Source organism: Callithrix jacchus, chromosome 2, assembly GCF_049354715.1.
Source record: "Callithrix jacchus isolate 240 chromosome 2, calJac240_pri, whole genome shotgun sequence".
NCBI classification, from domain to species: Eukaryota; Metazoa; Chordata; class Mammalia; order Primates; family Cebidae; genus Callithrix; species Callithrix jacchus.
This window is the reverse complement of record NC_133503.1, coordinates 167,103,163-167,131,071: the sequence shown is the minus strand read 5'-3', so window position 1 is coordinate 167,131,071 and position 27,909 is coordinate 167,103,163. Positions and strand designations below refer to the sequence as shown.

Genomic DNA, 27,909 nt, shown 5'->3' with positions numbered 1-27,909 from the left:
GGATCCAGAAGAAGTGAATTCTGAGAATCTTGCTGAAAGAAGCCAAGAGGACATTTAACTCATCTAATGAAAATAGCATGCTCAGCGGCTGGCGGACTGTAACTGACCCTGAAAACCCACTGCCTAGCTCATGATCAGTCTGCTATTTACAAATGATTCTTATCTCTTCATCAGAAAAGATAAAACAATTATTAGATTTTTACTTGCTGGTAACAGAAGTTTAAAGGATAAAGATTAGGTTTCAGAGTCTTACACTCTGAACATTTTATAAGTTCTGGCAGCATGCCTTTCCCTGACACTCTTCCTTATCCTGTAATGGAAATGAATGAGATATTTTGATCATAAAAAAAGACCAAGGGTGACTTAATTTTGTCCCACCTAATCTTCAGCTCTGTATTTTGTAACCTTAAAGCCTGTAATCCAGATTGTGGTTTGGTCTAAGATGGGAAGTTTCCCTACCTCACCATAACAACACTTTAAAAAAAGGTCATATTCATAAGCAAATTTCAAAACACGTTGGATCATAATATGTTTGGTAATTTCCCCCCACAATGTTTCTCTCGGGGTATAGTATGAAAGTGACTAGGACAGTGAAAGGGTAATTGTTAGCCCACTGTATACAAAATTAATATCATCACCTTTGGAGGCACAGAATAGCCCTAAGACCCTTCCAAAGTACACAGTCAACTGGTGTCAGGACTGGAAAGAACGTTTTTGTTGGACGCCTAGCATGGTCCCCTGCCTGGTGGGTCGGGCGTGGCTCTGACCTCCCTTCCCTTCCCTTCTCGGCATTCCAAAATCCTGCCTTCTGAAAGCACAGCCCTCTGAGAACCTCAATGAGTTCCGTACGGTAATCATGGGTTTAATTTTCCAGTAAGCCAAGGTCTTGAAGATAAATACACATGGCAGAAAACGCTGGGCTGTTATAGATGTCTTAACCACGTCCCTCATAAAAATCTGTTGTGTTTTGGCTTCTGATTTGGTTTAGTGAGAGTGTTCAGGACTGTTCATCTTTCTTAAAGGGCCAGTACAGTAAAATTACCTTCCGGACACCTCTCTACCTTGGTGGGGCTCCCAGTGCTTACTGGTTGGTCAGAGCAACAGGAACAAATCGAGGCTTTCAAGGCTGTGTGCAGTTGCTCGCTGTTAATGGGAGGAGAATCGACATGAGGCCATGGCCCCTGGGAAAAGCACTCAGTGGGGCTGATGTGGGTAAGTGGCTGCCCAGTGAGTTGGGGTACTCTTACAGGACTTATGTTTTATGAGACTGCCTTTCAGGCTTGGGCCAGGGAGGGAGCAGCAATATTAGGTGCTACCCTGGGAAGCTGGTACCTGCAGAACTTCAGGGGGCAGGTGGGCCCCAGGGGTGAGGTTGGTGCTCTGCAGACATGTGACCCAGAGTCTGAACACCAATATATGGTAACAATATAACAGTATAACAGCACCAAACCCTGGTTGTGTCCTGCTAGCCTCATCATGAAATATGGCATGGTCTTACTGAACAAAGCAACAAGCAATCTAACCCTTTTAACTTACCTCAACCAGACCAGTGAAAGAGCCAACACAGTAATGTAAGAAGAGCTTTCATAGACTCTCTGCTCCTAACAGAAGTGGTTAAATCCTGATTCATGATCACTGTGCCAAACATCTTCTCATACGCTCTCTCATTTATCCTCATGCTAACTCTAAGAGGTAGAAATTATTATCGTACCCATTTTATAGATGAAGAAACTAGGCTTATTTTTAAAACATTAATTCTATCACAGAAGGCAGCAGATAGATAATTCCAAGGTTGGTTAATTCAGGGACTGTCTAGTAGGACTGCCATAACAAAATGCCACAGACTAGGCAAGTTAAACATCAGAAATTAATTTTCCCACAGTTCGGGAGATTGGAAGTCCTAGATCAAGGCGCAAGCCAAGTTGGTTTCTGGGGAGGCCTCTCTCCTTGGCTTGCAGACAGCTGCCTTCTTGCTGTGTGCTTGCAGGGTTTTCTCCCGTGTATGCTCACCCCTGGTATCTCTCTGTATGTCCGAATAGCCTCCTCTAATGACGCCAGTCAGACTGGATTAGGTCCCCACTCTTATGACTTCAATTAACCTTAAATACTTCCTTAAAGATACTATCTCCAAATACAGGGAGTTAGGTCTTCAATTGTGAATTTTAGGGGAAAAACAGTTCAGTCCGTAACAGGGTCTCTGTGATTTCAGGACTCTGAGTTGGTGTCTCTCTGATATTCATCCTTTTCACTCACTACTTCCAGCACCACATCCTCATGACTGTCCTTGGCAAGAAATGGCAGGTCTTTTCCTTGAGTCTCTTCCCTCCATCTCTTTTGAAAGAATGCACAGTGAACACCACAGTCTCACTTTCTAAATTCCACCATTAACATTTTGCTGCATTTTCTTGACCACATATCAATTCATCCCTCTCTCTATTCCTCAATCAGAGGTAGGATTCGATCCTCATGACTCCCAGAACAGTTTTTGTTTTGTTTTTTCTTGTAGCTAATATTAGTTGAGTACCTACTTTAAGTAGGCACCATTGTAAATTACTTTGATCTTTCCAAGGTTATTATGAAGTGGGTGCTGACATCAGTCTTAGTTTACAGATAAGAATCAATGGGGCCAGGTATAGTGGCTCACATCAGTAATCCCAGCATTTTGGGAGGCTGAGGTGGGTGGATCACCTGAGATCAGGAGTTGGAGACCAGTCTGGCCAACATGGTGAAATTCTGTCTCTACTAAAAATACAAAATTAGCCAGGTGTGATGGCATGCCTCTGTAATCCCAGCTACCCAGGAAGCTGAGGCAAGAGAATCGCTTGAACCTGGGAGGCAGAGGTTGCAGTGAGCTGAGACCATGCCACTGTATTCCAGCTTGGGCAACAGAGCAAGACTCCATCTCAAAAAAAAAAAAAAAAAAAAAAAAAGAATAAAAGAACCAATGGTACAGAAGAGTTAAGTAACTCACCCAAGACCACACAGCTAATAAGCGGTAGAGCCTAATGTGACCTCAGCCATTCTGGCACCAGGACCCACCCTCTTAACAAAATCAACTACAGCTACCAAATTGTTTCCTTCCACCTTGTTCACTCTTAAAAGTACAAAAGATGAAGTTTACTTAACGAGAAAAGTTTACCATCCATTGATTACCTGGTCAAAGTGAACAATAAGCAGCAGTGACTGAAACAATCATTGAAGCTGTCACTATGTTAGGACAGTGTCTCCAAAAATCCCCCTTCTCTCTGTGATGATGCAGAATCAGCAGTCCCATCAGGAGTCACATGCCCTGTTTAAGAGCCTGGACTCTGAAGGCAGAGCCCCTGGATTTGACAAATTTTTGCAACTCAGTCTCCCCATCTAGAAATAGTATCGACCTTATAAGTTTATTTTGTTTAAATGAGTTGTGCATAAAAAGCACTTGGAATAGGGCCTTGCCCATTGCAAACATTTCATAATGTTTCCTGTTTTTAATATTATTATTAATATTCAACCCCTACACATCAAATCAGCTATAATCTGTTTCTTCAGGAAAACACTCCCTGAATAAGCCAGCAGTCCTGAGATGGCATGACAACCTCTAACAGGTAGTTCAGAGGTTGCAAAGTGGGCAAGAACTGATTTCTGCCAGCTTTAATTCCCACACAGTGCGAGACCAACTTCTCCAACAGGTGGCACCAAAAGGACCTACCCTGAGGGCTCCAGCTCCCTGGACACGGCTACTGGATTGCTATATAGATGAATGTGATTAATAATGGCACGTGTCAGCCATGTTGGTGATTTACAGTTCTCGTTTTATTTCCTCTGGGGTATAAGGTGAGACCCATGGTCACCACAGCTTCCTCAGCTTCCATGCTTGCTGTCCTTTGAGTTAGTCCTCCTGAAATTCCAGTTTTTATAAGTCAAATGCGGCCTCACCAGGGAGGTCATGGTTCCCCATCCGATATCTCTAACTTGGCATTGCCACCTTCAACTTTTTCTCTGCCTTCCCGCTAAACTCATTTTCATTCCCCAGAGGGGCCTTTCATTACTCAGTTCCTTCCACTTCATCTCCTGTCTTTCCTTAGACCGTTCCCAGCTCCTGTGCTCTCTGAAAGTCACATTCTAGAATAGTCTGTCAGCAATTTCAGAAAATTTTGCATTCTCTGGTCCAGCTCTTGATTATTTTCATTCAGATTCTCAAACCTATATTTCTGCCACTCATGTATGTCAATCCTGTCTTGGATAACCCCATTCTGCTAGTCACAGAGCCACTTCCCAAGGTATTTGAGATTCAAGAGGTCTGTGGTGACCATGGGTCTCACCATGGCTGACCAGTTCTTTTCCTCATTTCACTCAATAAATACTTCACTGAGCACCTGCTTAGTGCTTGTCACAATGCTGGGTGCTGAAGATCAAGTCATGAACAAGACAGGATCCACCTCAGCCCTCATATGGCTGCCATGAGGAGAGACGAAGTTAATATAATAATCACACAGTGAAGGTGAAGTTACACCTGGGGTAAGTGTTATGAAGGAGAAGTGACAGAGCAATGATATTAAATAGGGAGGGTTTAGGGCCTGGAGGGTGGGGAACGAGTTTGTCAGAAGAGGAAGTTAATATGAAGCAAGAATAGGAGTGAAAAGGTAGAGAAGGGAGGGAAGGACATTCCAGGCAGAGGGAAGGGCTTGTTTCAGGGAAATAGGACCAGGGAGATGGATGCCATGATCTAGTTTGTAATTTGAGAAGATGCTCTGACAGCTAACTGGGAGGGGCTTTCAGGGATACATGTAGACCAGCTGAGGGTTAGTGCAGTAGGTCTCATGACAAATGACAGTTTGATCTAGGAGTGGTGGTGGTGGTAGAAACCAAAACGGATCTAACAAATCACTAGGGGAGAAATAGGTGGACCTTGGTTATGGGTTGGGGGCTGGGGACTGGGAATTTTCTTCTTGTTCATGGTCTCTTTAAGGAACTCCACCCAATGATGTTCCACATTCTTTTCCCTCCTTAGGAGTCTTATTTCTCTTCTACCTCTCGCTTTATTATCTAACAGAAATCTACACCACAGCCGATCTATGGTAGGCGCTGGTGAAAGTGACTTTACATATTGATGATGAGGTCTGTGTATACATGACCTTGCCACACCCACCTCTCCTTCCCATCACTCTGAGTTGAGAGTTTTCCTCCTAAAACGAACCTATTCAGCTACACTCTCCGCTTACCCTTTCTGGCTTCCCTGGGCCCTTGCTGCCAGGGTTCTCTCTTCTCAATAGCCCAGGGGTTCTTAACCTTTTTTGCATTGCAGCCCCTTTGGTGATCTGAGGAAGCCCATGGACCTCTTCTTATAATGATGTTATTTAATGCAGAAAAATAATACACATAACATTATAAGGGGAAACAGTTATATTGAAACCCAGCTCTATCACATATTTTTTAAGTTAGGCTTTTATAATAATATATGTGCTTCTTATAAAGCATTAAGGAACAGGACTATTTAATGGTGGGTGAAATAACTCCCATGACTTTAAAGAAGCAACAAGTATAAATGATACTTTGAAATATCTGCAATAAATGGGATGTGACAACAACTGTGAGGTCTATTGGTCACAAGCCACCAGAACTACTAATACTAGAAGTATCTTGCCTGCATTGAAAGCTGAAGGACATGCATACCCAGCTCCAGGCAGAGGCTAGGGAAAATAGAGATGCCGTATTTTTTTGCATCTAGGTTCACAGAGCCCCTGTGGTGGCTTATTCACCCGTGCTCAGGTTCTTTCCAGCTCACACAGTGCCATGCCTTGTGTAACCCTGTACCTGCACTGGTTTGGAAACTCTGGGAACCTCTCTCCCTTCTTTCAAGGCCTGCTACCAGCACTGAGTATTTCCACAGTCATCTTAGACTTAAATCCAACCTCTCCCTTTGCTGCGCAGAAGCCAGTTTCTGTCCACAGCTACCCTCATTTCTTCCCTCCCGCACCATTCTTTTAGTTTTCCAAGCAACAAACCTTGAGATTGTGCTGGAGGAGTCTTCTTGCCCCTTCAGCCTCTAGAATGAATCTCTCATTTCTTCCTTCCTTGGGTGTCTGATCCTTCACAGTCTCTCCGTTTTCTTTGCGGCCACCCTGTTCACCCCCTATAGGACTTCTTTCCTCTCCTCCACCCGTCACTCATCAGTCTGTCTTGCATGCCATTCCTAGAGGAATCTTGCTGAAATGCTGCTTTCACCAAGTCAACACTTCCATCTGGCTTTCATGACCTCCCCTACCCCACGCCCACCTCTTAAAAATAGTTAAAACACAGAAGATTTGTAAAGTAATTCATCTCTGTACATCTAAAATAACACAAGGACCCTGCTTCTTTCTGTGGATCCAGTCAAGCTCTGTGAAGGAATCACAACCCACAGAAATTGACGGGGCTCAGGGACCTTTGAGAGTTTGGCTCTTTAAGATCAAAGCCAGCATCTCTGTAGAGACTGAATGTTGTGGGCAAAATTCTTAGGGCTGTGGCTGGAGACCACTGGTCATGTCTGCGTGAACAGCCAGTAGCCACCAGCTGGAATTCACAGCAGAGGCTAGCCCACGGCAGCTGGGGTGGCAAGCCATCTACAAGGGCTTTAACTAAATTCTGTTAGCAACCCATAAAGACAGTCTCCTCTCCTGGGTCAACCCTGGGTACCTGCTCCTTACCCCTCCTCCCAGTGAGTCTTTATGAAAAGGCTGGACCAATTCAAGGAGGGAAGGGTGAGAGACTCATCTTGCTGAGGTGACACACTCAGGCCAAGGAGGGCTCCTGCTGTCACAGGGTGGGCTACCAGCTCATGCAGAGAGCAGCCTTGAAGACGGAGAGAGCACAGCTGGACCCTTCACTTCCAGAGGAACACCCTTCTACCTCCACCCCCAGAAAAAAGTGTTTTGTACTCCCTCATGTGGTTCTGGGCCAGATGGTGGTCCATCTGTCTAACTGATTTCTTACACACAAAGAGAAAACACAAGCAGAAGAAAAATAGCCCATGAAAAGTCCGTTTGTTTTCCTCTGATGACCTACACTTGAAAATGACAAAGGATACCCTTTCTGTAGCTCTCTGATCTGTTTGGTGAAGAGAACTTACTCATCGGATGTTGAGCCTTTCAGCCCTCATCACTGCAGCCCACCTTTCTGTCCCTCATAAGAGTATAACTTTGGAAGTAGAAATAGGGATTCTGAAACCCTTGTGCCAGCGTATTATGGGGCCCTCCCTCCCAGCTCCCTCCCAGCTCCCTCCCAGCTCCCTGCCCCAGACAGAGGAGTCCACAATCCAGGTGAGTTAATCAGCTTAGATGTGGCTGGGTAACTCCTTCCATGCTTACCTTGCTTGTCTCAACTTTGAACCAAGGCAGCAGCACTTAAGCTAATTGGGGTGGTGCAATTTAGAACGCTTTTAGCATAAACACCCTGTTGACATTGGGGGGATTGAAATATGCTCTTGTGGGAGCAACACAGAGATGAAGTAAAGCGGAAACAGCTCAGTCATCCCAGTTAGTGGTCATAAAATTGCCCAGAAATGTATTATCTGATTTATTGTGTCCATCATGTTTTTTAAAGTCTCTACGGTTCTTCATACAGGACAAACCAAAATCAAATTAAAGTGAAGAGCAGGATCCACTTACCCTGAAAGCCCGTTTGCAGTCGTGCAGGGCTGCAAATCAACAGGAGTAAGAACTGAACTGTGTTTATTCAGAGCCATGCGCTGCTGGTGGAGTCAGCGCCGCTGTGCTGGACTGGCACACACGGCGGATTGGCTTTGTAATTCTCATTCTGTATTTAGGGGAGTGCAGCAGTGGAATCTGTGATGAAGCCTCGTGCATCAATGGTGGCACCTGCACAGCAATCAAAGCCGACTCCTACATTTGCCTCTGTCCCCTTGGGTTTAAAGGTCGACACTGTGAAGATGGTGAGAAAGAAGCAAGTTGATGGCAGTTTCCGTCTGCATGTTAATTCCTGTAGATGCACTTTAACATCAGTGTACTTTTTTCTTAGAGACAAAGGCTCCCTAACAAAAGCAGCAATTTCCAGCTTGAATTTTGTATATTTAATTTACCTCCCTTATCTGGGTTGTTGGAAACTGCTTGTTTTCTACCTTTCCTCCCTTTGCAACTTTTTTTTCCTTTTTTTTTTTTTTTGAGACGTAGTCTCGCTCTTGTTGGCCAGGCTGGAGTGCAATGGCATGATCTCGGCTCACTGCAACCTCCACATCCCAGGTTCCAGTGATTCCCCTGCTTCAGCCTCCCGAGTAGCTGGGATTACAGGCATGCGCCATCACGCCTGGCTAATTTTTTTGTGTTTTTAGTAGAGACGGGGTTTCTCCATGTTGGTCAGGCTGGTCTCAAACTACCAACCTCAGGTGATCTGCCCGCCTCAGCCTCCCAAAGAGCTGGCATTACAGGTGTGAGCCACATGCCCAGCCTCATCAATGTATTTTTAGCAAAGCTAATAAAGCCCCATACGTTTTTATGGGATCAGTGTTGTTTTGTTGGGAGAGATGGGGGAAACTTGTTTGTAACCGGGTTGGAGCATCTCTGAGTACAAAAATGTGTTCGGTAGAGAGAACTCACTCATCTGGTGTTGAGCCTTTCAAACTTCTTACTATGGGGCATCTTTTGTCCCTCAGCCAAACATATGTTTATTTCAAGATGCCAAAAATGAATGGGCTCCTCTTGGCCCTTGAATGACTTTTAAAGAGCCTGTATTGGTATGGCTTGTATCAGACTGAATTCAAAATATTTAAAACTCATGCTTATGCCCTTTAGAGTATCTGTTAATTTCTGATGAACAATTGGGAAGCTGGGGCCGGGCATGGTGGCTCACGCCTGTAATCCCAGCACTTTAGGAGGCTGAGGCGGGCAGATCATGAGGCCAACATGGTGAAACCCCTTCTCTACTAAAAATACAAAAATTAGCTGGGCGTGGTAGTGTGCAACTGTAACCCTAAGTAACCAAAAGGCTGAGGCAGGAGAACTGCTTGAACCTGGGAGGCAGAGTTTGCAGTGTGGCAAGTGGGAAGTGCCCATGGCTGCCTTCCCACTCCAGCCTGGGCAACAGAGAGACACTCCATCTCCAAAAATATATATATATATATATATATATATATATTGGGAAGATAGACACAGATACAGAAACATTAACAATGTGATGAGACAAAAGCAACCTTTTTTTGTACTGTTATACTAAATTATTTCACACTTTAATAGTGTATATACATAGAATATGTACTATATACATGTACATACATATGTATATATATACATAAAACACATGCACACAAATACAGATATGTGCACACACACATAAATGATAACAGAAAATTTCAAAGATTTTGGAAGATCATGGAGAGTTCCAAAAATGATTTTGCAAAATCAGTTTTCCAGAATTCTAAAATTAAAATAAAAAGAAAATAAAACTGAGGCTAAGATTACAAAACTAGTCAAATTCTTCCCTAATTCAGATTTAGACCTAAGATACCATACTGGGGAAAACTTTTGTAATTCTCAAATCACATGTCACCTAAAAAAGGGCATATGAGTCAAGGTAAGCCAATGCTGTTACATACCATCTCATACTTCGGTAGCCTTATATAATCAAAGCTGGTTCTTGCTCACATTACAAAATCACTGCAGAGATGGTGGTAAGAGAGGGGTTCAGCTCCACACAGTTATACAGGGATGCAGGTTTCTGCCATCTAATGGCTCTTCTGGGGCCTTGGAGTCCTCCACTGATAGCTGCATCCAGCCAGCATGTGAGAGGAGAGAAAGAACATGGAGGATGGAGGGAAGTTTTAGGGGCCAGACTGTGTGATTCTTTCACCCATGTTCTACTGGCTGGAATTCAGTCACACCACCAAGCTATTGCAGGGCTGCTGGGAATTGTAGTTTAGGTCTGATCCAGGAAAAAAAGAACATAGCTATGGGTGCACATCTGGTTAGTTTCTGCCACAGAGGGATTTCCAACACCGTGTTTGTTTCTTTAGCTTTCACCTTGACCATTCCGCAATTCAGAGAGTCTCTGAGATCCTACGCTGCAACGCCCTGGCCACTGGAGCCCCAGCATTACCTTTCTTTCATGGAGTTTGAAATCACATTTCGGCCAGATTCAGGAAACGGTGTCCTCCTGTACAGCTATGACACAGACAGCAAAGACTTCCTATCCATCAACATGGCAGAGGGCCACGTGGAGTTCCGCTTTGACTGTGGCTCTGGGACCGGTATTCTCAGGTGAGAGCTGAAACCTTCTGGGACCCTTTCCCTTAAAAAGGCAAAGAGTAACTCCTTCACAAAAAAAAAAAAAAATTGCCATTCAACAGCTTAAACTCATCCTGTCTTCTCTACATGCTTATCCTCTGAAACTTGTCCTGATTTGTCCTGCTTCATGCAGGTGACAGGCTTCCTATAGAGAGCGCTCTCCTGCCCACACTGTTGCCTTTTCTCAAATAACTACCCAGCAATTAGCAGTTCTATGCTTCAAACTAGGGAAAATGGACTTGCCTCAGTTGGAGGTAAACTGCCCCCATTTCCTCCTAAGGTTATGCCATGCTGGCCACAGAAACTTGATGAACTGTAACTAATCAGCATCTTTTTTTTTTATTTGAGACGGAGTTTCGCTCTTGCTACCCAGGCTGGAGTGCAATGGCGCAATCTCGGCTCACCGCAACCTCCGCCTCCTGGGTTCAGGCAATTCTCCTGCCTCAGCCTCCTGAGTAGCTGGGATTACAGGCACGCACCACCATGCCCAGCTAATATTTTGTATTTTTAGTAGAGATGGGGTTTCACTATGTTGACCAGGATGGTCTCCATCTCTTGATCTCGTGATCCACCCGCCTCAGCCTCCCAAAGTGCTGGGACTACAGGCCTGAGCCACTGCGCCCGGCCCCTAATCAGCATCTTATACAGAGCATCACATGATGGGCACCCAGCAAATAGATGTCAACTCGTAACAAAGTATTAACAAGTATTTATGAACAAAAATGTCCTTGATGACCTCACTCTAAATTTTCACTTTCTTCTTGAACTATTTTTTTAATGGAAACTGACAGTGAATTATCAGCACTGCAAAGACCTGCTCCCTCACTGATACGCTCAAGAGAGAAGCATGATGCGTGGTTTCCATAGCACAGCAGGAAGTGGGTGCTTTGCAGTACTTGCTGGTATTTGTAGAATTGATCTGAGTAGTCAAAATTTTCTACTGTTGTCTGGTTTGTACTATTAAATTACTTAGCAGGTCAGTTGTTCCTTGGAGCCTGTAGTTGGTACATGCAGTTGCTTTTATTTGTTTATGTCTCCGTCTTTTTATTGTGCTCCTTCTGTGGTAGTTTTAACCTCCAAGCCAGATGGACCACTCATCAAATGCAGACATACTCTTTGCTCCTGCATTTGTCTAATGCTTCTCTTTTGAAACTCACAAGGATGTTTTGCTCCATGCTGCCCTGTAACAGGATATCAGTTAGTCTGTTGTTGTTTCAAAGAATATTGCTAACTGTGTTTGATCACTATTCATATTGCTAGACTGTCATGTTTAAAAAGAGTACGTGGGTGAGATGTAACAGCCGTGCATTGCCCTTAACTATTGATCATTTTTCCTGGCTGATGGAAAATGCTCACTGCATTAGGTTTCAACAGTTCTTAGAAAGGACAGTTTATTTTTGTCCTTGTGGCTGAATTCCTACGCATTGGTGACACCTTCTCCCCAGGGGAACAGACAAATATTGTTGTACCTCTGGTTATGCAAAAACATCCTATATTTCAAGACAACTTTGGTGGGGATTTAATTGATTCAATTTACATATGATTATGCAAAATAGTCTAAGCAATTCACTTAGAACTGTATTGAAGGAAGACACCTTGAATATCACCTTGCACTTTTAAATGGTTTTTTTTCTGGATAAGGAATGATCAGAAAGATCCAGGAGAGGGTCGGGGCTCATCAGCCCCCCTCCTGGGCCAGCTGCCCTCTCCACACTGCCTGTCTGCAGTGGCAGCTCCAGCTGTGGGGTCACAAGCACATGGAACCCTTAGAAGTCCAGCATTTTTCTCTTTCATAACTCTGTGCCTATTTTTGACACAACGTGTTTTTAGTTTTTTTTTTATAAACAGTATTTCTCTGCGTGTCAGGAAAGGTAACTGGAAAAAGAAGTTTTGAGAATTAGGTGATGGAAATGAGGCAAGAGTTTCTAACGGACAAATCACCATCTTCCCCCTTACCCCATCCTGTCCTGACTGTTACCTGACAACAGTGATTACTCCTGGTATTTCAGATGCCCCTTTGGAAGCTGTTTATTTTGAAAACCATTTCAAAGACTTCTTGCTTAATTAAGAAATGCAGTGAAAGCCCCAACTACAGGAAGTTGTGGAATTGGCCAAATCATTTTAACTTTAGGAAAAGGATACGATGGGCAAATTCATTATGAACTTGATTAAAAAATCAAGACATTTGGAATGAGTTCTTGATGGCCCTGATCGATAAAAGGGTGTTGAGGAAGATGATGCATCGACAGCAAGTGACCTCTGCAGCACAAAAACATGAAGCGGCTCAGTTATGGAGATAGACCACTTAAAAAGGGCTGCTTGTTTCATTATTGCATATTGATTTAGCCAAGGTGATTAAATTCTAATTGCTAAGAACAAATCACAAAAGCATTTGCCAAAGCAAAAAATCAAGTGAGGGGGTGGTGACCTTTCAATAATTGTGCCCATTGGTATTCCTCATGGTTTTCTAAAGATGATCCAGGACCACAAAATAATTGGGAAGTTCAGCCAGGGCCAGGAACTAGACATTGCTGGAAACACAAATGCAATAATGAGACTCTTTCTGCACACCTCACTGTAAAACGTAATGAGTAAGACTTGCATAAATGTCATTAAACTTTAAGCACTTCCACTTCGAATGAATAATTGAACTTTTAATGTCACTTTAATCATTTTTACAATATCAGAAAATATGAAATCTGTTTCCTGCCCAATAGTTTATTATAAAAAATTTCAAACATATAGAAAAATTGGAAGAATTGTACAGTAAGCATCCTGATACTGAGCACCTGTAGTCTGTAGTTAACATTTTGCTGTATTTGCTTCATCACGTATCTAGCCATTGTTATATCTGTCCATCCATCCTTCTTTTTTTTTTTGAGATGGAGTCTCACTCTGTCACCCAGGCTGGAGTGCAGTGGTGCAATCTTATTTTGGCTCACTACAACCTCTGCCTCCCAGGTTCAAGTGATTCTCCTGCCTCAGCCTCCTGAGTAGTTGGGACTCCAGGCACGTGCCACCACACCCAGCTAATTTTTTGTATTTTTAGTAAAGACAAGGTTTCACCATGTTAGCCAGGATGATCTCCATCTCCTGACCTCATGATCCACCCACCTCGGCCTCCCAAAGTGTTGGGATTAAAGTGAGGCATTGTGCCTGGTCCTTTTTTAAAAAAAAATGTAATGACCAAAGCAAAGCATTTAAAACTGCGGCTTCTCAAAGACCACTTGTTCTTGCCCATCAGTTCCTCTCTTCATACTTGACCTGGGCCTCCCATCGGGCCTTGTGTTTAAGAGCAGGGTCTCTGAAGATGTCTTCATTGATAACGGTTTTGTCCAAGGGGCTATCTGGTGGCTGTAGGGGTGATCTGAGGTGCCATCATCAGTGCTCTTCACTGTGACAGCCTTGCGTCCAGAGTAGCACCTGGCTGAGACCACCACCACTTTCCCAGGTTTCACAAACTTGCCCATTTCAACAGAAGCCGCTCAGGCCTACAGCAGAAAGGTCCTTCTTATTTTTTATGTATTTCAAAGTATGTTACAGACATTGGTACACCAAATAATTTGTTTTTTACACCATAGCTCATGAAATTTTTCTCTTCTTCCAAGCTTATACACAATTATAACTATGTTTTAGCTTCATGCCACCTCTCATCTAGAAAACCAGACTCACCGAACCCCATTTCAGGCTCATTGTGAGGAATAAATAAAATAATAAATGCAATGCTCCTACTGTATGAAGGGGTCCAATAAATGGTAGGTAATCCGGCTGTTGTTACTAAGCAGGAATTAGTGTTTTCTTTTTACCGAATGGATTGGGGTGCCTACGATTAGCATTGGTTTTCTCATGGCTAGATTGATAAAAATTATCCATAATGTGCTAACCCATGCTCAGTTTCCTTCTATGTTAGTCAGGGTTCTCCAGGGAAACAGAACCAATAGGCTATAAGTAGATATGTAGAGAGATTTATCATGAGGCATTGACTTGCTTGATTATGGAGGCTGAGAAGTCCCATGCCCTGCCGTCTGCAAGCTGGCAGCTGGGAAAATTTAGTTGTGTATTTCCAGTCCAAGCCCAAAGGCCTGAGAACCAGAGAGCCCATGATGTCAGTTCCAGTCCAAGTCAAAGGCCCAAGTACCAGGAAGCTGATGATATAAGTCTTGGTCCCAGTCTGAAGACCAAAGAACCAGGAGCACTGATGTTCATGGCAGGAGAAGGTGGATGTACCAGCTCAAGAAGAGAGAGCACACCTCCTTCCTCTTCCTTTTTGTTGAGTTCAGAGCCTCTGCACATTGCATGATGCCTGCCAGGTGGTGAGGGCAGATCTTTACTAAGTCTACTGATTCAGGTGCTCATCTCTTCCAGAAACCACACCCAGAGACAATGTTCTACCAGCTCTCTGGGCATTCCTTATCCTAGTCAATTTGATACATAAAATTAACATCACATCTTCCTTCCACAGGAGTGAAGATCCCCTCACCCTAGGCAACTGGCACGAGCTTCGTGTATCTCGCACAGCAAAAAATGGAATCTTACAGGTGGATAAACAGAAGGTAGTGGAGGGGATGGCAGAGGTAAGAATAGCACGCCTTTTCTCTTGATGGTCAGTGTGAACCAGATCACTGTTTCCTGCCTGTCTTGGTAAAAAAGCAGCACAGTGTTGTGGTTAAGTACATGGACTTCAGTGCCTGTGTCAAAATCCCAACTTCCCACTGGGCAAATTACTTAACTTTTCTATTGCTTAGTTATAAATGGGGATAATTATAGTATGGGCCTCATAGAGTTGTTGTGAGGATTAAATGAGTTGATACCCAACACGTTCAGCACTTAAAGAATTGCCTTTCACCTCTTAACCTCCCACCTCCACCTTTGTTGTTATCAACTGTACCAGGTAGTAGGTAAGAACATGGACTCTGGGGTAGGGCCTGTGGTGTATGGGGGAGGCTGGACAAGAACAGGTTGTGAGACCAGACTCCTGGGGCTGAAAATCTGGCTCCATTACTTACCAGTGGGGTGAGCTCATACTGGTTACTTGACCTACCACCAAGATTGTTTTTCTCATCCCAGCATTATCCTCATAAACCAGCCTGGAGGTTTGCTCAGCTTTACACACTGCTTCCAACCAAGCCAAGGTGTGGGATCTGGACACCAGGCCCCTCACTGCAGAGCAGGCCTGGCTTTGGTGGGGTCTGTTTGCTTCTCTCCTGCGGTCCTCCATGGATGTGACAGCTGCAGCCCTTCCACTTGCTGGCGGGAGCACTCATATCAATGGGGATAATGGTGATGATAATAGTGCCTATTTCACAGAATTGTTGTGAGAATTAAAAGAATTGTACATGTAAAACATAATAGTACCTGATGCCAGGTCAGCAGTAAATAGCTCTCTGTAGCAGTAGTAGTAGGGGTAGCAGTAGCAGCAGTGGTTAATAGTGTACAGTTATGGACTCAAGGGAGAATTTCTACTCAAGTGTATAACTTCCCTCCATGATTTTAATTCCAAGGTCATATCCAAAGAAAGATAACATTTTTAAGAGAAAGTCAGGGAGATTTACTTTAAACTCTAGCCTGCTAGGATTCTGCAAACACACACACACACACACACACACACACACACACACACACACAATTTACAGTTCCTTAAAAATAGAGGGGACTTTAGATTGGCCAGTACCTTAGTTCCCACCAGTTTTCATTCTGTTCAAAGGAAGATTTAAAGAGGACGTTGACAAATTTGGATATACTGATAAGCAAATATATTAGTAGAAAAAAGAAAAGGAAGAAGACGAGACGTTTGGTGGGGAAAGAGGTACTTGATTGGAGAGAGAAGAAAGAGGGACAGATATGTCCAGAAGCCAGCCTGAGGGGCTGCAGTGGTAGGAGGACCTCCTTGGGAATGAAGGGAATCCAAAATTGGGTTCTATGTCAAGAGGTGGGCACACTTCACACCTAGAAAATGTTCCATATATATCTGGGGGGGGAGGGAGGGAGGGAGGTGGGAAGGAGAGGAGGGAAAGAAAAAGAAAGAAAAGAAAAGAAAGAAGAAAGCAAGAAGGAAGGAAGGAAGGGGATTGATTTTAAAGGGAGGAAGGGAAGAAAGGAGGGGATGAAGGAAAATTGATTTTAAAGGGGGAATCGGAGTCACTTCTGGTACAATCCAGAACATTCTAGCAGCCAACTTTAATCCAAGACAGAATTAGAAGCTCGCGAGAATACAACTGGCTGTCTGTTAGCTTAATTATATAAATTCAATTATATCTCTCTAGATCTTAGTTGTAAATATCTATAAAACAGGAACAAAAGCTGCAGATGGGAATGTTTATAAACAGTAGGGGCAAGGTCCATGATTATAAATAAGTTAACTCTTCAGGACACAGTATTTACTATTAGGATCTAAGAGACAGCACAGAGTTTCTATCACTGCACATCAGCAAAACAGCATGAAACCAATAAGGTGGAGCCCGTGCCCTCCCTTTTGGCTTTTTGACCTCTGGCGGCCTGTGGGTGAATGGAGCAGACTGGAGTTTTAACACAAAAGAAAAGCAAAACGAACCCACAAGAAGGTGTGGCTTTGGTGTGTGCATTGGAAGGACTTTCTGCTGAGTCCGCTGTGAGCCAGGGTGGGAAGGCCAATGCCTGATCTCCATGTGCTAAACCTTATTCAAGTCTTTTCCACAAGGAATTCTGCTCCCCAGCTGTCCCTATCATGGTCGAAATGTGGTTGACAGGTCAGTGGTCTTAGAGCTCAGAGATAGGTGAGGGCAGGGGTTAGAGAACACTTTGAGGGGCTAACCCAGGACCTAAGAAGCTAAGAGCCCATGTGCAGCTCAACCTGACCACCAGACCACTCAGCTGGCAGCACTGAGAAATACCAAAAGCCTGGGGTTGAATCTGACTATTCGAGATGCATGGAGGAGCAGTGCTTCTGCGGCTTTCAGGAAACTCCAGCCTGGAGGTTTGCTCAGCTTTGCAGACTGCTCCAGCCCAGCCAAAGTGTAGGATTCAGACATGAAGCCCCTCACTGCAGAGTAGGCCTGGCTTTGGTGGGGTCTGTTCGCTTCTCTCCTGTGGTCCCCCATGGGCGTGACAGCTGCAGCCCTTCCACTTGTCAGCAGGAGGGTGCTGGATGAGGATTTTGATGAGCAGCCAAAAGAAACTGCTCCTCACTCCACGAAGCCCTGCTGCTGGACACATCATAATGCAAAGGTTTTTTTTCCTAGAAGCCAGCTGCTCGGAAACCTCCTTGACTCTGTGTCCTTCCTCCTCTCCTCTTTCCATCTTATTTTAACTTTTGTGTAAGAGCAATGACAAAAGAAAGATGCCTGTGGGTTTGTGGTGACAGTTCCTGACTGGTTTGGTATTATTGTTGGGCCACAAGAATTCCTGAAAGATTTTATGCTTCTTTGATAACTTCCTAGCTAAGTAAGAACCTCAGAGCTGCCCGAAGGCTATTGATAGAAGGCACTTTGGTCTATTAATCTAATTGAAATTTCCCTGAGGTACCTGGCTGGACCCAGCCGCCGTGGGCACGCCCTAAGATAAACAGAACCTCCTCCTCCATGATTCGCCTGTCTCATCTTCTCTATCCTTGACCTGACCCCAAATTCATTTTCCTCCCTGTAGCCAGTGATCTTCCAAAGCACAGACCTCTCTCTCTTCTACTTAAATCTCATTGCTTTTTGGGTAAACTTCATGCTCCTAATGTGGCGTATAAGGTCCTGCATGCTCTGGCCCCTTCTCGCCTGTGCCTGATACTCACATTCCCTCTAAGCCCCAACTTCTTCCAGTTTCCACAGTGTTAACTCTTTGACCACCTTTCCCACTCCCTGTGTCTAGAGTAGGATATGAGACTCGCATGTCTGGCACCGGTGCACCCACAGCCACCTGGTTCTTCCCAGCGCTGATCTCACCTGCTCTTTTACTTGTCTGTGTTCCCTACTTGCGTAAACCCCTGCAGGACAGGGACTGGCTCTTTCTTATTTTCTGTTGTCTGTCCAGCACTTAACACAGTGGCTGGAGCATATTATAGTAAGCGCCTAATAATATTTGTTAAATAAATGATCAAAGCTGCTGCTATTTATATTTATTTTATTGTAAATCAAAGGAAATAATAACTTTAACATTACCTAAAGTGTTCATTCCCAGAGCTCTCAAATTCAAAATGTATTTCTCACTCATGATACGTACCCACCAATGGTTAGCTGCAGCTCTAATCTGAGATCCAGGCTGAAGGAACAGAGGGAGGGAGAAAAGGGCATAGCTGACTACTCTCTGGCTCTGAAAGTTTCTGCCCAAAAGTGATTATTTTTTCTTCTGCTCATGTATTGGTTATAAGAAGTCACACAAGGCTGGGTGCAGTGGCTTATGCCTGTAATCCCAGCACCTTGGGAGGCCGAGGCAGGAGAATCACTTGAACCCGGGAGGCAGGGGTTGCAGTGAGCCAAGATTAGGCCACTGCACTCCAGCCTGGTGACAGAGCGAGACTCCATCTAAAAAAAAAAAAAAAAATGGGAAGTCACACAAGCGCATCTGAGCTGGCAGATTGGAGGCAATCTTCCTGTGGGGAGGGGTACCAGTGAACAGTAGTGCACCCTTCCAGGCATCATGACATAGCTGTGAGGTAGATACAATGACTCCCACTTTGCAGACGATAAAACGATGTCTCAGAGACATGAAGACATTTACCAACATTCAGGCAGGTGGGAAGTAGCAATGAAAAACACCGTGAAAGTGAAGCACATCTGTGGACAGACTGTAGTGATGCATCTTGAGGCTGTGCCTGCCATTTTCTTCCCCAACAGGGAACCAAAACCCCATTTGACCGTTTTGAACATCTGTTTTAAAGTTACACATGCTTTGTTTCTAATCCCTTGGCAGGGAGGCTTCACACAGATTAAGTGCAACACAGACATTTTTATTGGCGGAGTCCCCAGTTACGATGACGTGAAGAAGAACTCGGGTATCCTGAGGCCTTTCAGTGGGAGCATCCAGAAGGTACAGACGTCTCTTCCTCATGTTTACTGGGCCACTCAAACTGCAAAAAATGAAAGTGAGGGTTGTGACCGGTGTCATCTGCTGCGCCCAAGAAAGACACTTGGAGAAAGTTTGAACATTGCTAAGATTTTATTTTGTAATGCCCGCAGCATGGCTTCCCAACCTCACTTTCCTGTAACATCTGCTCCTGGGTCTGTGCCCGGCAGACATTCCATGAATGCCACTTGGTGATGATGAATTTTTACAGTAAATCTACCGAACTCTATTAGGACTGCTGAGAGAGTTAAATGGCATCAGGTGTCTGCAGATACTTCCACAGCAGGAAGGAGGAGTGTGGAGGTGAACAGCAGCCTCGGCTCTGTGCTTCTCTTTGGCGGTACTTTGCAGTTTGCTCAGTATTACAGCCCATGCTCATCCTCACCCCCACACTTCAGCATCGTTCATTGATCATGAAACCAACCTCCTGAGAGCATAGATTAAAGAGTCCTTCCCTAGAAGGTTCAGAAAAAGGAAGTTCAGTAAAAGATACCGACTTCCCTGCTCTCTGTGTTTTATTCCTTCTCTTGGTGCTGCCCATGACCTCTGTGGTTCTGAGGACACGCCCTGGCTGCAGCCACCAAACACTTGGAGCACAAGGATTTGAAGATAAGCATGTTTAGTTCCTGGATGTTAGCTTCATCCTGTTTTCCTTTAGTGACCAGTGGGGGCTAAAGGATCCTTTTCAGACCTGAGATGGAGCATGAGGGAGGCTAAGGTGAAGGAAGAAAGATGAAAGAAGTCCCTCCTTTCACTGAAAAGGACCCCTGTGGCTGTGACCATCTTATCTCCCATCACAGTGTCAGGCCCGGTCAACATTTGCTGGCAGTCACCCTGTCCCTTTGTTACTGAACTCCGAGATCTGTGACACCTCAATCCAGACCATTCTCCCCCACAAGTGGGCTTGGCCATGCTGAACCATGTGCTTCAAATTCTCACTTAGGAAACAAGCTGGGATGCTAAGATGTTTCCCATCCTCTGCCCACCCTTCTCAGGCTGTGCCCTGCCCTTCACACAGCACACACAACCCTCTTCCCGTCTTCTGCTGGAACAACTGCCCTCTCCTGCCTGGTTCCTGGGCTGGGCCATGTCCTGGAGTGAACAGTGCCGTTCTTGGCTTGTCTCAGCACATATTATCCAGTTTCCTGGTCCTTCACTTGCAGTGTGAAAGGGGGAGATTGTAGAAGGATCCTGGCTACTCTCCAGCAGCTTCTCAGATTCAGGACTAGGGGAAAGTTTTCTCTCAGCTCTCCCAATGCTCTCTAAGGGCCAGCAAGCCTTTGGAAACTTAGATTCGTGGCAGGAGGTGCCGTTGCTCACCTCTTATGACCTCTGGGCAGTGGGGGTTCTCCTGGGAGGTATTCTTTTCTGTCTCCAAGTTCTACAAAGCCCAGCAACAATTCAAAGTAAATCCATATTCTGAACCAAGGGCTGGTGACATTGGAGCCATTTATTTGGGGCTAGGGAACCCAGTATCCCCTCCTCATATTGATCAGTTTCACCACAGTCACACTGCCAGGGAGAGGGGCAAAGGAGCTATTCGGCACCAGTAAATTTGTGCACAGTGGGGTAAAGATGTGACCTGGGTTTCACTTTTGTTTCTTAAGTGGGGAAGGGAATGTGCAGAGGGAGGGGATTCAGGAATGTCAGGGAAGGAGGATAGCAGGAGTGGGACAATCGGTGAGGTCCAGCTGATGGAATTTTAGAGACCACTTGAAAACATTAGATGAAAACTAACAGGAGTACACGGGGAAGCATCTCTGGATTCCACAGCCACGGGGAGCCCTGGTACCCTGCTTGACCTCTGAGTCCATCACCCTGGGTTTTGCATTCTCCCCGTTCTGTTTATATAGCAGTGTCTCCCAACCTGGGTTTCTGAAGTGACTCTCGAAAGTTTTTTAAAGTTATGACTTGGTCTCACCTTCAGAGATTCTGGTTCAGTGGGTCTGGGTGGGTCTGGGCATTAGTATTTCTTAAAACCCCCCCGGGTATTTCTGATGTGTAGGTAGGTTGAAATCCAAACTTTGTAGTTCTTAGAACTTCTTTACAACCTAACCGGCCAGTCTTCCAGAACCAGAGGAGCGCTTCACTCTGTAGATTCTCCCAAATGGATCAACTTGAGATTACAGGCGTGAGCCACTGTGCCCGGCCTCGTTTCTACTTTTGTATTCTTGTCATCCACACGGGAGCTGAATCCCAGCACTTTGGGAGGCTGAGGTGGGCAATTACCTGAGGTCAGGAGTTCGAGACCAGCCTGGCCAACATGGCAAAACTCCATCTCTACTGAAAACACAAAAATTAGCGAGGCATGGTGTCGGGTGTCTGTAATGCCAGCTACTCAGGAGGCTGAGGCAGGAGAATCTCTTGAACCCAGGAGGCAGAGGTTGCAGTGAGCTCAGATTGTGCCACTGCACTCCAGCCTAGCCTACAGAGCAAGACTCTATCTCAAATTAAAAAAAAAAAAAGGAAAAACTGGACTTAAAAAAAATCTTTTTTTATCTCCCTATGTGTAGCTTAGGTTAATGTGCCAAGGGGAAGCTTTAGAAGACTACAAAGATGTGTTCTCAGTTCCTGAATTTCTTTATGTTTTTCTCTCCCAAGATCACCCTGAACGACCGAACCATCCATGTCAAGCATGACTTCACATCCGGAGTGAATGTGGAGAATGCGGCCCACCCCTGCGTGAAGGCCCCTTGTGCCCACGGGGGCAGCTGCCGGCCCAGGAAGGAGGGCTATGACTGCGACTGCCCCTTGGGCTTTGAGGGGCTTCACTGCCAGAAAGGTACACTCAGGGGTCTGAGGCACAGCTCCCTGGAGGGAGAGGAGGGAGCGGATCGCCAGTTGGGGGACTGCAACTGTTAACTGAAGAGTTTTAACAGTGGTGCAGCTACACTGGTTATTTTGATCGGTTATTTCAATAACTTATTAGATGATCATTTATAAACCACTATAATTCCTTAATAATAATTAAATGCTGAAATACTTCTGTTAACAGTGGGTAAATAGGTTCCCCATCCTCTGCCCTGGCTCCTTCCTTGAGAATGGCCTCATGGTCTAGCTACCCCAAAGTTAACCCATAATAGAGTAGAGATTTCCAGGACTTTTGCATCTGAGCCACTCCCAGAGCCTATCCTGATAGACGGATACCTATGCTTTATAGGCTGATAAATATTTTGACTCCTGTCTGTGAGTGCTGTATAAGAGAAACCTTGCCCAAATACAGAACAACATAAATTATACATTAGTTACTCCAAACTAAAGTATGCATGGCCTTCTGTATGGTGCTATTTTCTAGACTATCAAATTGCTGTCTCAGTTTTCTCAACGGTAAAATGGGAATAATAATAGCAATAGTATTGTGTGTGTAACACAGAGGGTTATGGTGTTGACTCAATGAGCATTTGGGAGAGGGCCTGGTAAGTATTCAACCAACCAACCAATACTAGTCATTATTATTAGTGGGGAGAAAAATAAAACCCATCAGCAGGTGCTGTGGGCACCTCAGTTTCCATCTTGCCCTTGACTCAAAGTCAGGGCAGGTCATAGACCATGAGACCCTGCTGGATTTGCATTCGGTACCTGCTTATAAGAACCAGAGGCCATGGCCCTGGTATCTAGAATATGCTTCCCACATACCTCCATCATGTTGGACCACATGGACCTTTGTTTTCCAGTCTCAGTGTGTGGCCTCACCTGCCCAAAAAGCAAACAGGCCTGGAGGAAATAAGGCAGTGAGCCTTTGAAGGAATGAGCACTGTCTTTTCTATTTCTAGGTTCTTGATTTTTATCAGAATTAGGGCTGAGAGGAAAACTATAAATTATAGGTAGTCGGCCGGGTGTGGTGGCTCACACCTGTAATCCCAGCACTTTGGGAGGCCGAGGTGGGCCTGATCATGAGGTTAGGAGGACCAACCAGGCCAATATTGTGAAACCCCATCTCTACTAAAAATACAAAAATTAGCTGGTGGTGCATGCCTGTAGTCCCAGATACTTGGGAGGCTGAGGCAGGAGAATTGCTTGAACCTGGAAGGCAGAGGTTGCAGTGAGCGGAGATCATGTCACTGCACTCCAGCCTGGGTGACAGAGCAAGACTCCATCTCAAAAAAAAAAAAAAATTACAGGTAGTTACATTGATATATAGAATGGTAGGAGAAGTTGTTTTGCAGCAGTCTTAGAAAATATGAAAGATGCCAATTTGCCAATTGGAAGACTTCATAGTATTTCTTATATTTAAATGAATTTTGAAACCTACATGGCACATCATGAAATGTATTTTTAACAAGGAAGATTAATTGACCCATTTGTGAATTATGCTGATTATAATCCTAACAAGCAAATTGCTCTTTAGCTAATAGGTTGTACTTGCAGAGATTTAGCTGAAGAGTAGCTCATTCTTTCAGAAAATTGGGTTTGGATTTCACATATCAGCATCTGAATTTCCTAAGCCTCTGATTTTACCACAGGCACTCTGAGTTTTTGCCTGCTTTTTATCTAACCTTAATGGTCAATATATAAAGCCTGGACTTAAATGAACATTTAGCATTGGGAATTAAAGGAAAAAGGAAAGGATAATATGTAATCTTCTTAGCTTTCATTTCCTGCAGTAGAACATTCGCCATAACAGAGATATCGTGCTCACATTTATAGCTTTGTAACTATAGGTTCAGGTTCAATGAGAAGAAATCTCACCAGAATGATGGGGTAGATCCCAGTGAGCACCCAGATCTGGCAAGCTCTGTGGGAACTGACAACAGTGAGGGAACTGTAGAACACTGGGGCCTGTTTTCTTGCAAAGCAGTCTAGAACCAAGATTGGAATCCAGATAAGCCAGCAGCCACCCTCCATGTTGAATCAGTATCCGATTGTGTTTGGAAATCAAGATACTGCTTCTGGAAAGATGGCATCCTTTGCAAATCCTAGGACAGTTCATATATCAGAGGCATGGCCCCTGTCCCATAATTTCCTCTCGATCATAATGGCTGGAAAGGACTAATGGGGGCTCTGGGACAGTTTTTCCAGGCCCCAGCAGGTACCAATTGTGGGCAGTTGCCATACAGTCTGCTATAATATTGGGGAAAGCATTTAGTCCCATTGTAAGGATTGGAAAGAAAAGGAAAAGAGATGGGCAATTGTGTTGTTCCACAGAGAAGCAAGAGAATACACAGAAAGTTAGCGTAAATCCTTAGTCTGAGAGACCTTGAATGGTGAGAAGCCATCCGTGCTTGTCAGAAAGAATCCTGTCTCATTCAGCAAGGTGATTTTTAGCCTCATATATTTAAAAGTTGGGGTTCTTTTTCTGCCTCGTAATCAAACCATGCTTCAAAAGCAAGAACCTGTTCCCAGCATTCATACAGAAGTTAAACCAGTCCTTGTACATGGAGCAAAATGGTATAGAAATACCCAGCACCAGGCCTCACCCAGTCCATACATGAGGACTTTGGTTTTCTGGATTATGTTTTCAGCCTCATCAGAGGGTGTGGCAAGTGAGTTCCACAAGGGCCATAGTTGGACAGCTTGACACTTGTTCCCACCTCTTGCAATTCAGGAAAGCAAGGGCCAGAAACTCAGACTACCTGGTGGTTTCAGGGTCTCCCCTTTTCCTGTGGGGCTGGAGGCAGGAGCAGGAGGACCTGACCCAGACTGAGGGGTACACTGAGCTCCCACCGAGCATCTGAGATGCTCTCGGGGTACCACAGGCTTCTGTAGCAGTGGCCACTGCAGAAACTTGAACCTGTCTGTCCCAACTTCAAGACCCACCAGGACAGGAGAAGCCAGAGGTTCTTCTTGTTCCCAGCATGACTTCAGGCAACAAGAAAAAACATAAGCTTTGACCTGGGGGGTCCCCTCACCTTCCATTTGGTGGCCGTCACCTTCAGGAATCTTCTCCACCCCAACCTCAGCACCCCATGTACTACCCAATACCTAGGCCCCCTTTTTTCTTACCACGATCTCCCCTGCCAAAAATTACTTCCATACTTAGAGACATCTTTCCTTTTTTCTCTACTTGCATCCAAATGGACCCATCTTGTGTCCCAGCTCCTCAGAGCTTGTGTATCTAAGTTACTAAAATGTCCTAGCAGAGTTTCACAAGGCACATGTAAAAAAACTAAGTTCTGAGGAATATTAATGGCTGCTTTGTACACAAAACACACACATACACACGCATTCACACACACAAGCATTCACATACGCAAAATGGGAGGAGGCTTCTACGGTGAAATACATTTGGATAATCCTGAGTGAAAAGACAATTCTCTCTCTTCTGCAGAACTTCTCAGGGCCTTTGCTATGCTCTGAGTGTCTAAGGGGTGAGTGCAGGACACAGCTGTTTTCTCTGGGTTCTCTCAGTCAATAGTGGACAAGTCACCTGGGAAATTAAGCATTGACCCTTCCTTCCCTTCCCTGTATTATTAGAACAGCTTCAATTCAGACTGTGCAGGATCCCACAGGCCACTAGATGGCGGTGTTTCTCTGTAGCAGGTGGCCCCGCACATGACGGAGCCAATAGCTGTTGAGACAAAGCTAGGCTAGGGCAAGTACTCTTCGCGGACATGCAGCCCTCAAGTATCCAGTGCTGCCTGATTGGTACTGACCTACCACACGTGCAACATTTACAGTATTCTGTGTTGTTTAGTAGAGTCACATCATGTCCAGGGTCTGATTTGGGTGATTTTTTTTTTTTTGTCCCAGTGTATAAAAAAATAGCTTCTGTAAATATAAGAACATTGTTTATAAAACCACAAATTAATAAAGCACAAAAATTATGCTACTAAAGGGAATTTCTTTTTTTTTTTGTTATACAGGAAAATTTATTAAAAATAAGTCATTTCAAATTAATTGGAAAAGAGAGGTTATTTAATTATTGTTACACAAGTAATTCAGTTGTTATATAGGAAAAAAAATTTAATCACATTTATCTTCAAGGTGAATTAAAGAGTGAAACATGCAAACATACACATTAAACAAATACCCAGACTCTTTCCCTGCAGTCCTTCGGCTAATGACCACGTTGGCTGTTCCCAGTCCCTCATTCTGGTCATTTCCTCCTTTAGTCCTTGGAACCTGTAATAGCACAATTCTAAGATGGTTCCCAAGATTCCTGCACCTTCGCTAGGGAAACAGGAGCGCAGAGAGCCAGGGTGACACCATTTTAAAAATCAACTCTACCTTAAAACTAGCAAGGCACATTCCTTTCAGTCACATAGTCATGTAAGATGTCTGTGGCTAAGGAAGCGGCTTAGTAATGCCCGCAAAGACAAACCCGAGGCCAACCAGACATTCGGATGCCCTGATACCTCATAACAATGTATATTTTTAAGATGGTTAGAGTCAGGCCAGGGGCGGTGGCTCATACCTGTAATCTCAGCCCTTTGGGAGGCTGAGGCTGGTGGACCACCTGAGGTCAGGAGTTCGCGACCAGCCTGGCCAACATGGTGAAACCCCTGTCTCTACTAAAAATGCAAAAATTAGCTGGGTGTGGTAGTGCACACCTGTAATTCCAGCTACTCGGGAGGCCGAGGCAGGAGAATCACTTGAACCCAGGAGGAAGAGGTTGCAGTGAGATCGTGCCATTGCACTCCAGCCTGGGTGACAGAGCGAGACTTCATGTCAGAAAATAAAAAATATAAGATGATTAGAATCATGCTCTGATGTACTTATGCACTACAATGCCAAGGACAACTTTCTTTAGAAAACATTTAAATCAACTGCAAGAGCCAAATTCAAGGGAATTTCTTTTCTGTGGATGGTATATCATCAAACACCCCCAGAATGGGAGATCTGGGGTGTTTAGTGTATATGTTTATCGTAGATAGTTGAAGGGCTGCTAGTTTAGGGAAAGGTTTTTTGTTTTTACTTTGTGGCTATAGTCAGCATACTATAATAAAGATATCTGTACCTAGTAGAATGGTCCAGCACGGGAGGTACCACCTTGTGGAAGAGTGAGCTACTCATTGTGGGAAATGTTTGCTCTGGTGGGATGGGCATCCATCAAGGATGCTGCTGACAGGAGCCCTGGTTGTTGGGGAAGGTGGCCTTCCATGCCCACAGGGCCCTTTCCTGTGCTAAGGTCCTGTAAACATGTGAAAGAACCAGTGGTCCCTTCAACTTTTTTTTTTTTTTTTTTTTGAGATGGAGTCTAACTCTGTCACCCCAGGCTGGAGTGCAGTAGTGTGATCTTGGCTCACTGCAGCCTCCACCTCTCAGGTTTAAGTGATTCTCCTGCCTCAGCCTCCCGAGTAGCTGGGATTACAGGCATGCCCCATCACACCTGGCTAATTTTTGTATTTTTAGTGGAGACGGGGTTTCACCATGTTGGCCAGGCTGATCTCAAACTCCTGACCTCAGGTGATCCACCGCCTGGGCCTCCCAAAGTGGAGGGATTACAGGCATGAACCACCACACCTGGCTAACCCTTTATAGTCTATTAAGAATTCCAAGTTCCTCAAATGGAAAATTTGCTTTGCCTAGGCTGCAGGGCTTCTGGCTTGGAGGTTGCCATCCACTGGGGTGTTTTTGTACGCGCGTGTGTGTCACCAGATGGCACAAGCTTTTAGATATAAATGTAAGAAAATAACAAAAATGCATTTCAATTAATAAATCATTGAGGCCATTGCCAACAGAGAAA

The 27,909-nt window shown here is 44.6% G+C and overlaps 1 protein-coding gene and 1 pseudogene across 6 annotated transcripts in view; one reads left to right on the top strand and one right to left on the bottom strand.

The window, feature by feature from the left end:
- The window catches only part of EGFLAM (EGF like, fibronectin type III and laminin G domains), a 231,329-nt gene that overhangs the window by 181,194 nt on the left and 22,226 nt on the right, over window positions 1-27,909 (top strand). For all 6 annotated transcript variants that reach the window (XM_078365554.1, XM_078365553.1, XM_035291649.3 and 3 more), the window contains 6 exons: window positions 1,023-1,212; window positions 7,787-7,912; window positions 9,986-10,229; window positions 14,719-14,830; window positions 19,131-19,247; window positions 21,885-22,065. In XM_078365554.1, coding sequence (XP_078221680.1) covers window positions 1,023-1,212; window positions 7,787-7,912; window positions 9,986-10,229; window positions 14,719-14,830; window positions 19,131-19,247; window positions 21,885-22,065 — 970 coding nt within the window. The remainder of the gene's footprint in view (window positions 1-1,022; window positions 1,213-7,786; window positions 7,913-9,985; window positions 10,230-14,718; window positions 14,831-19,130; window positions 19,248-21,884; window positions 22,066-27,909) is intronic.
- Window positions 12,384-13,726, bottom strand: LOC118148982 (large ribosomal subunit protein eL27 pseudogene; annotated as a pseudogene).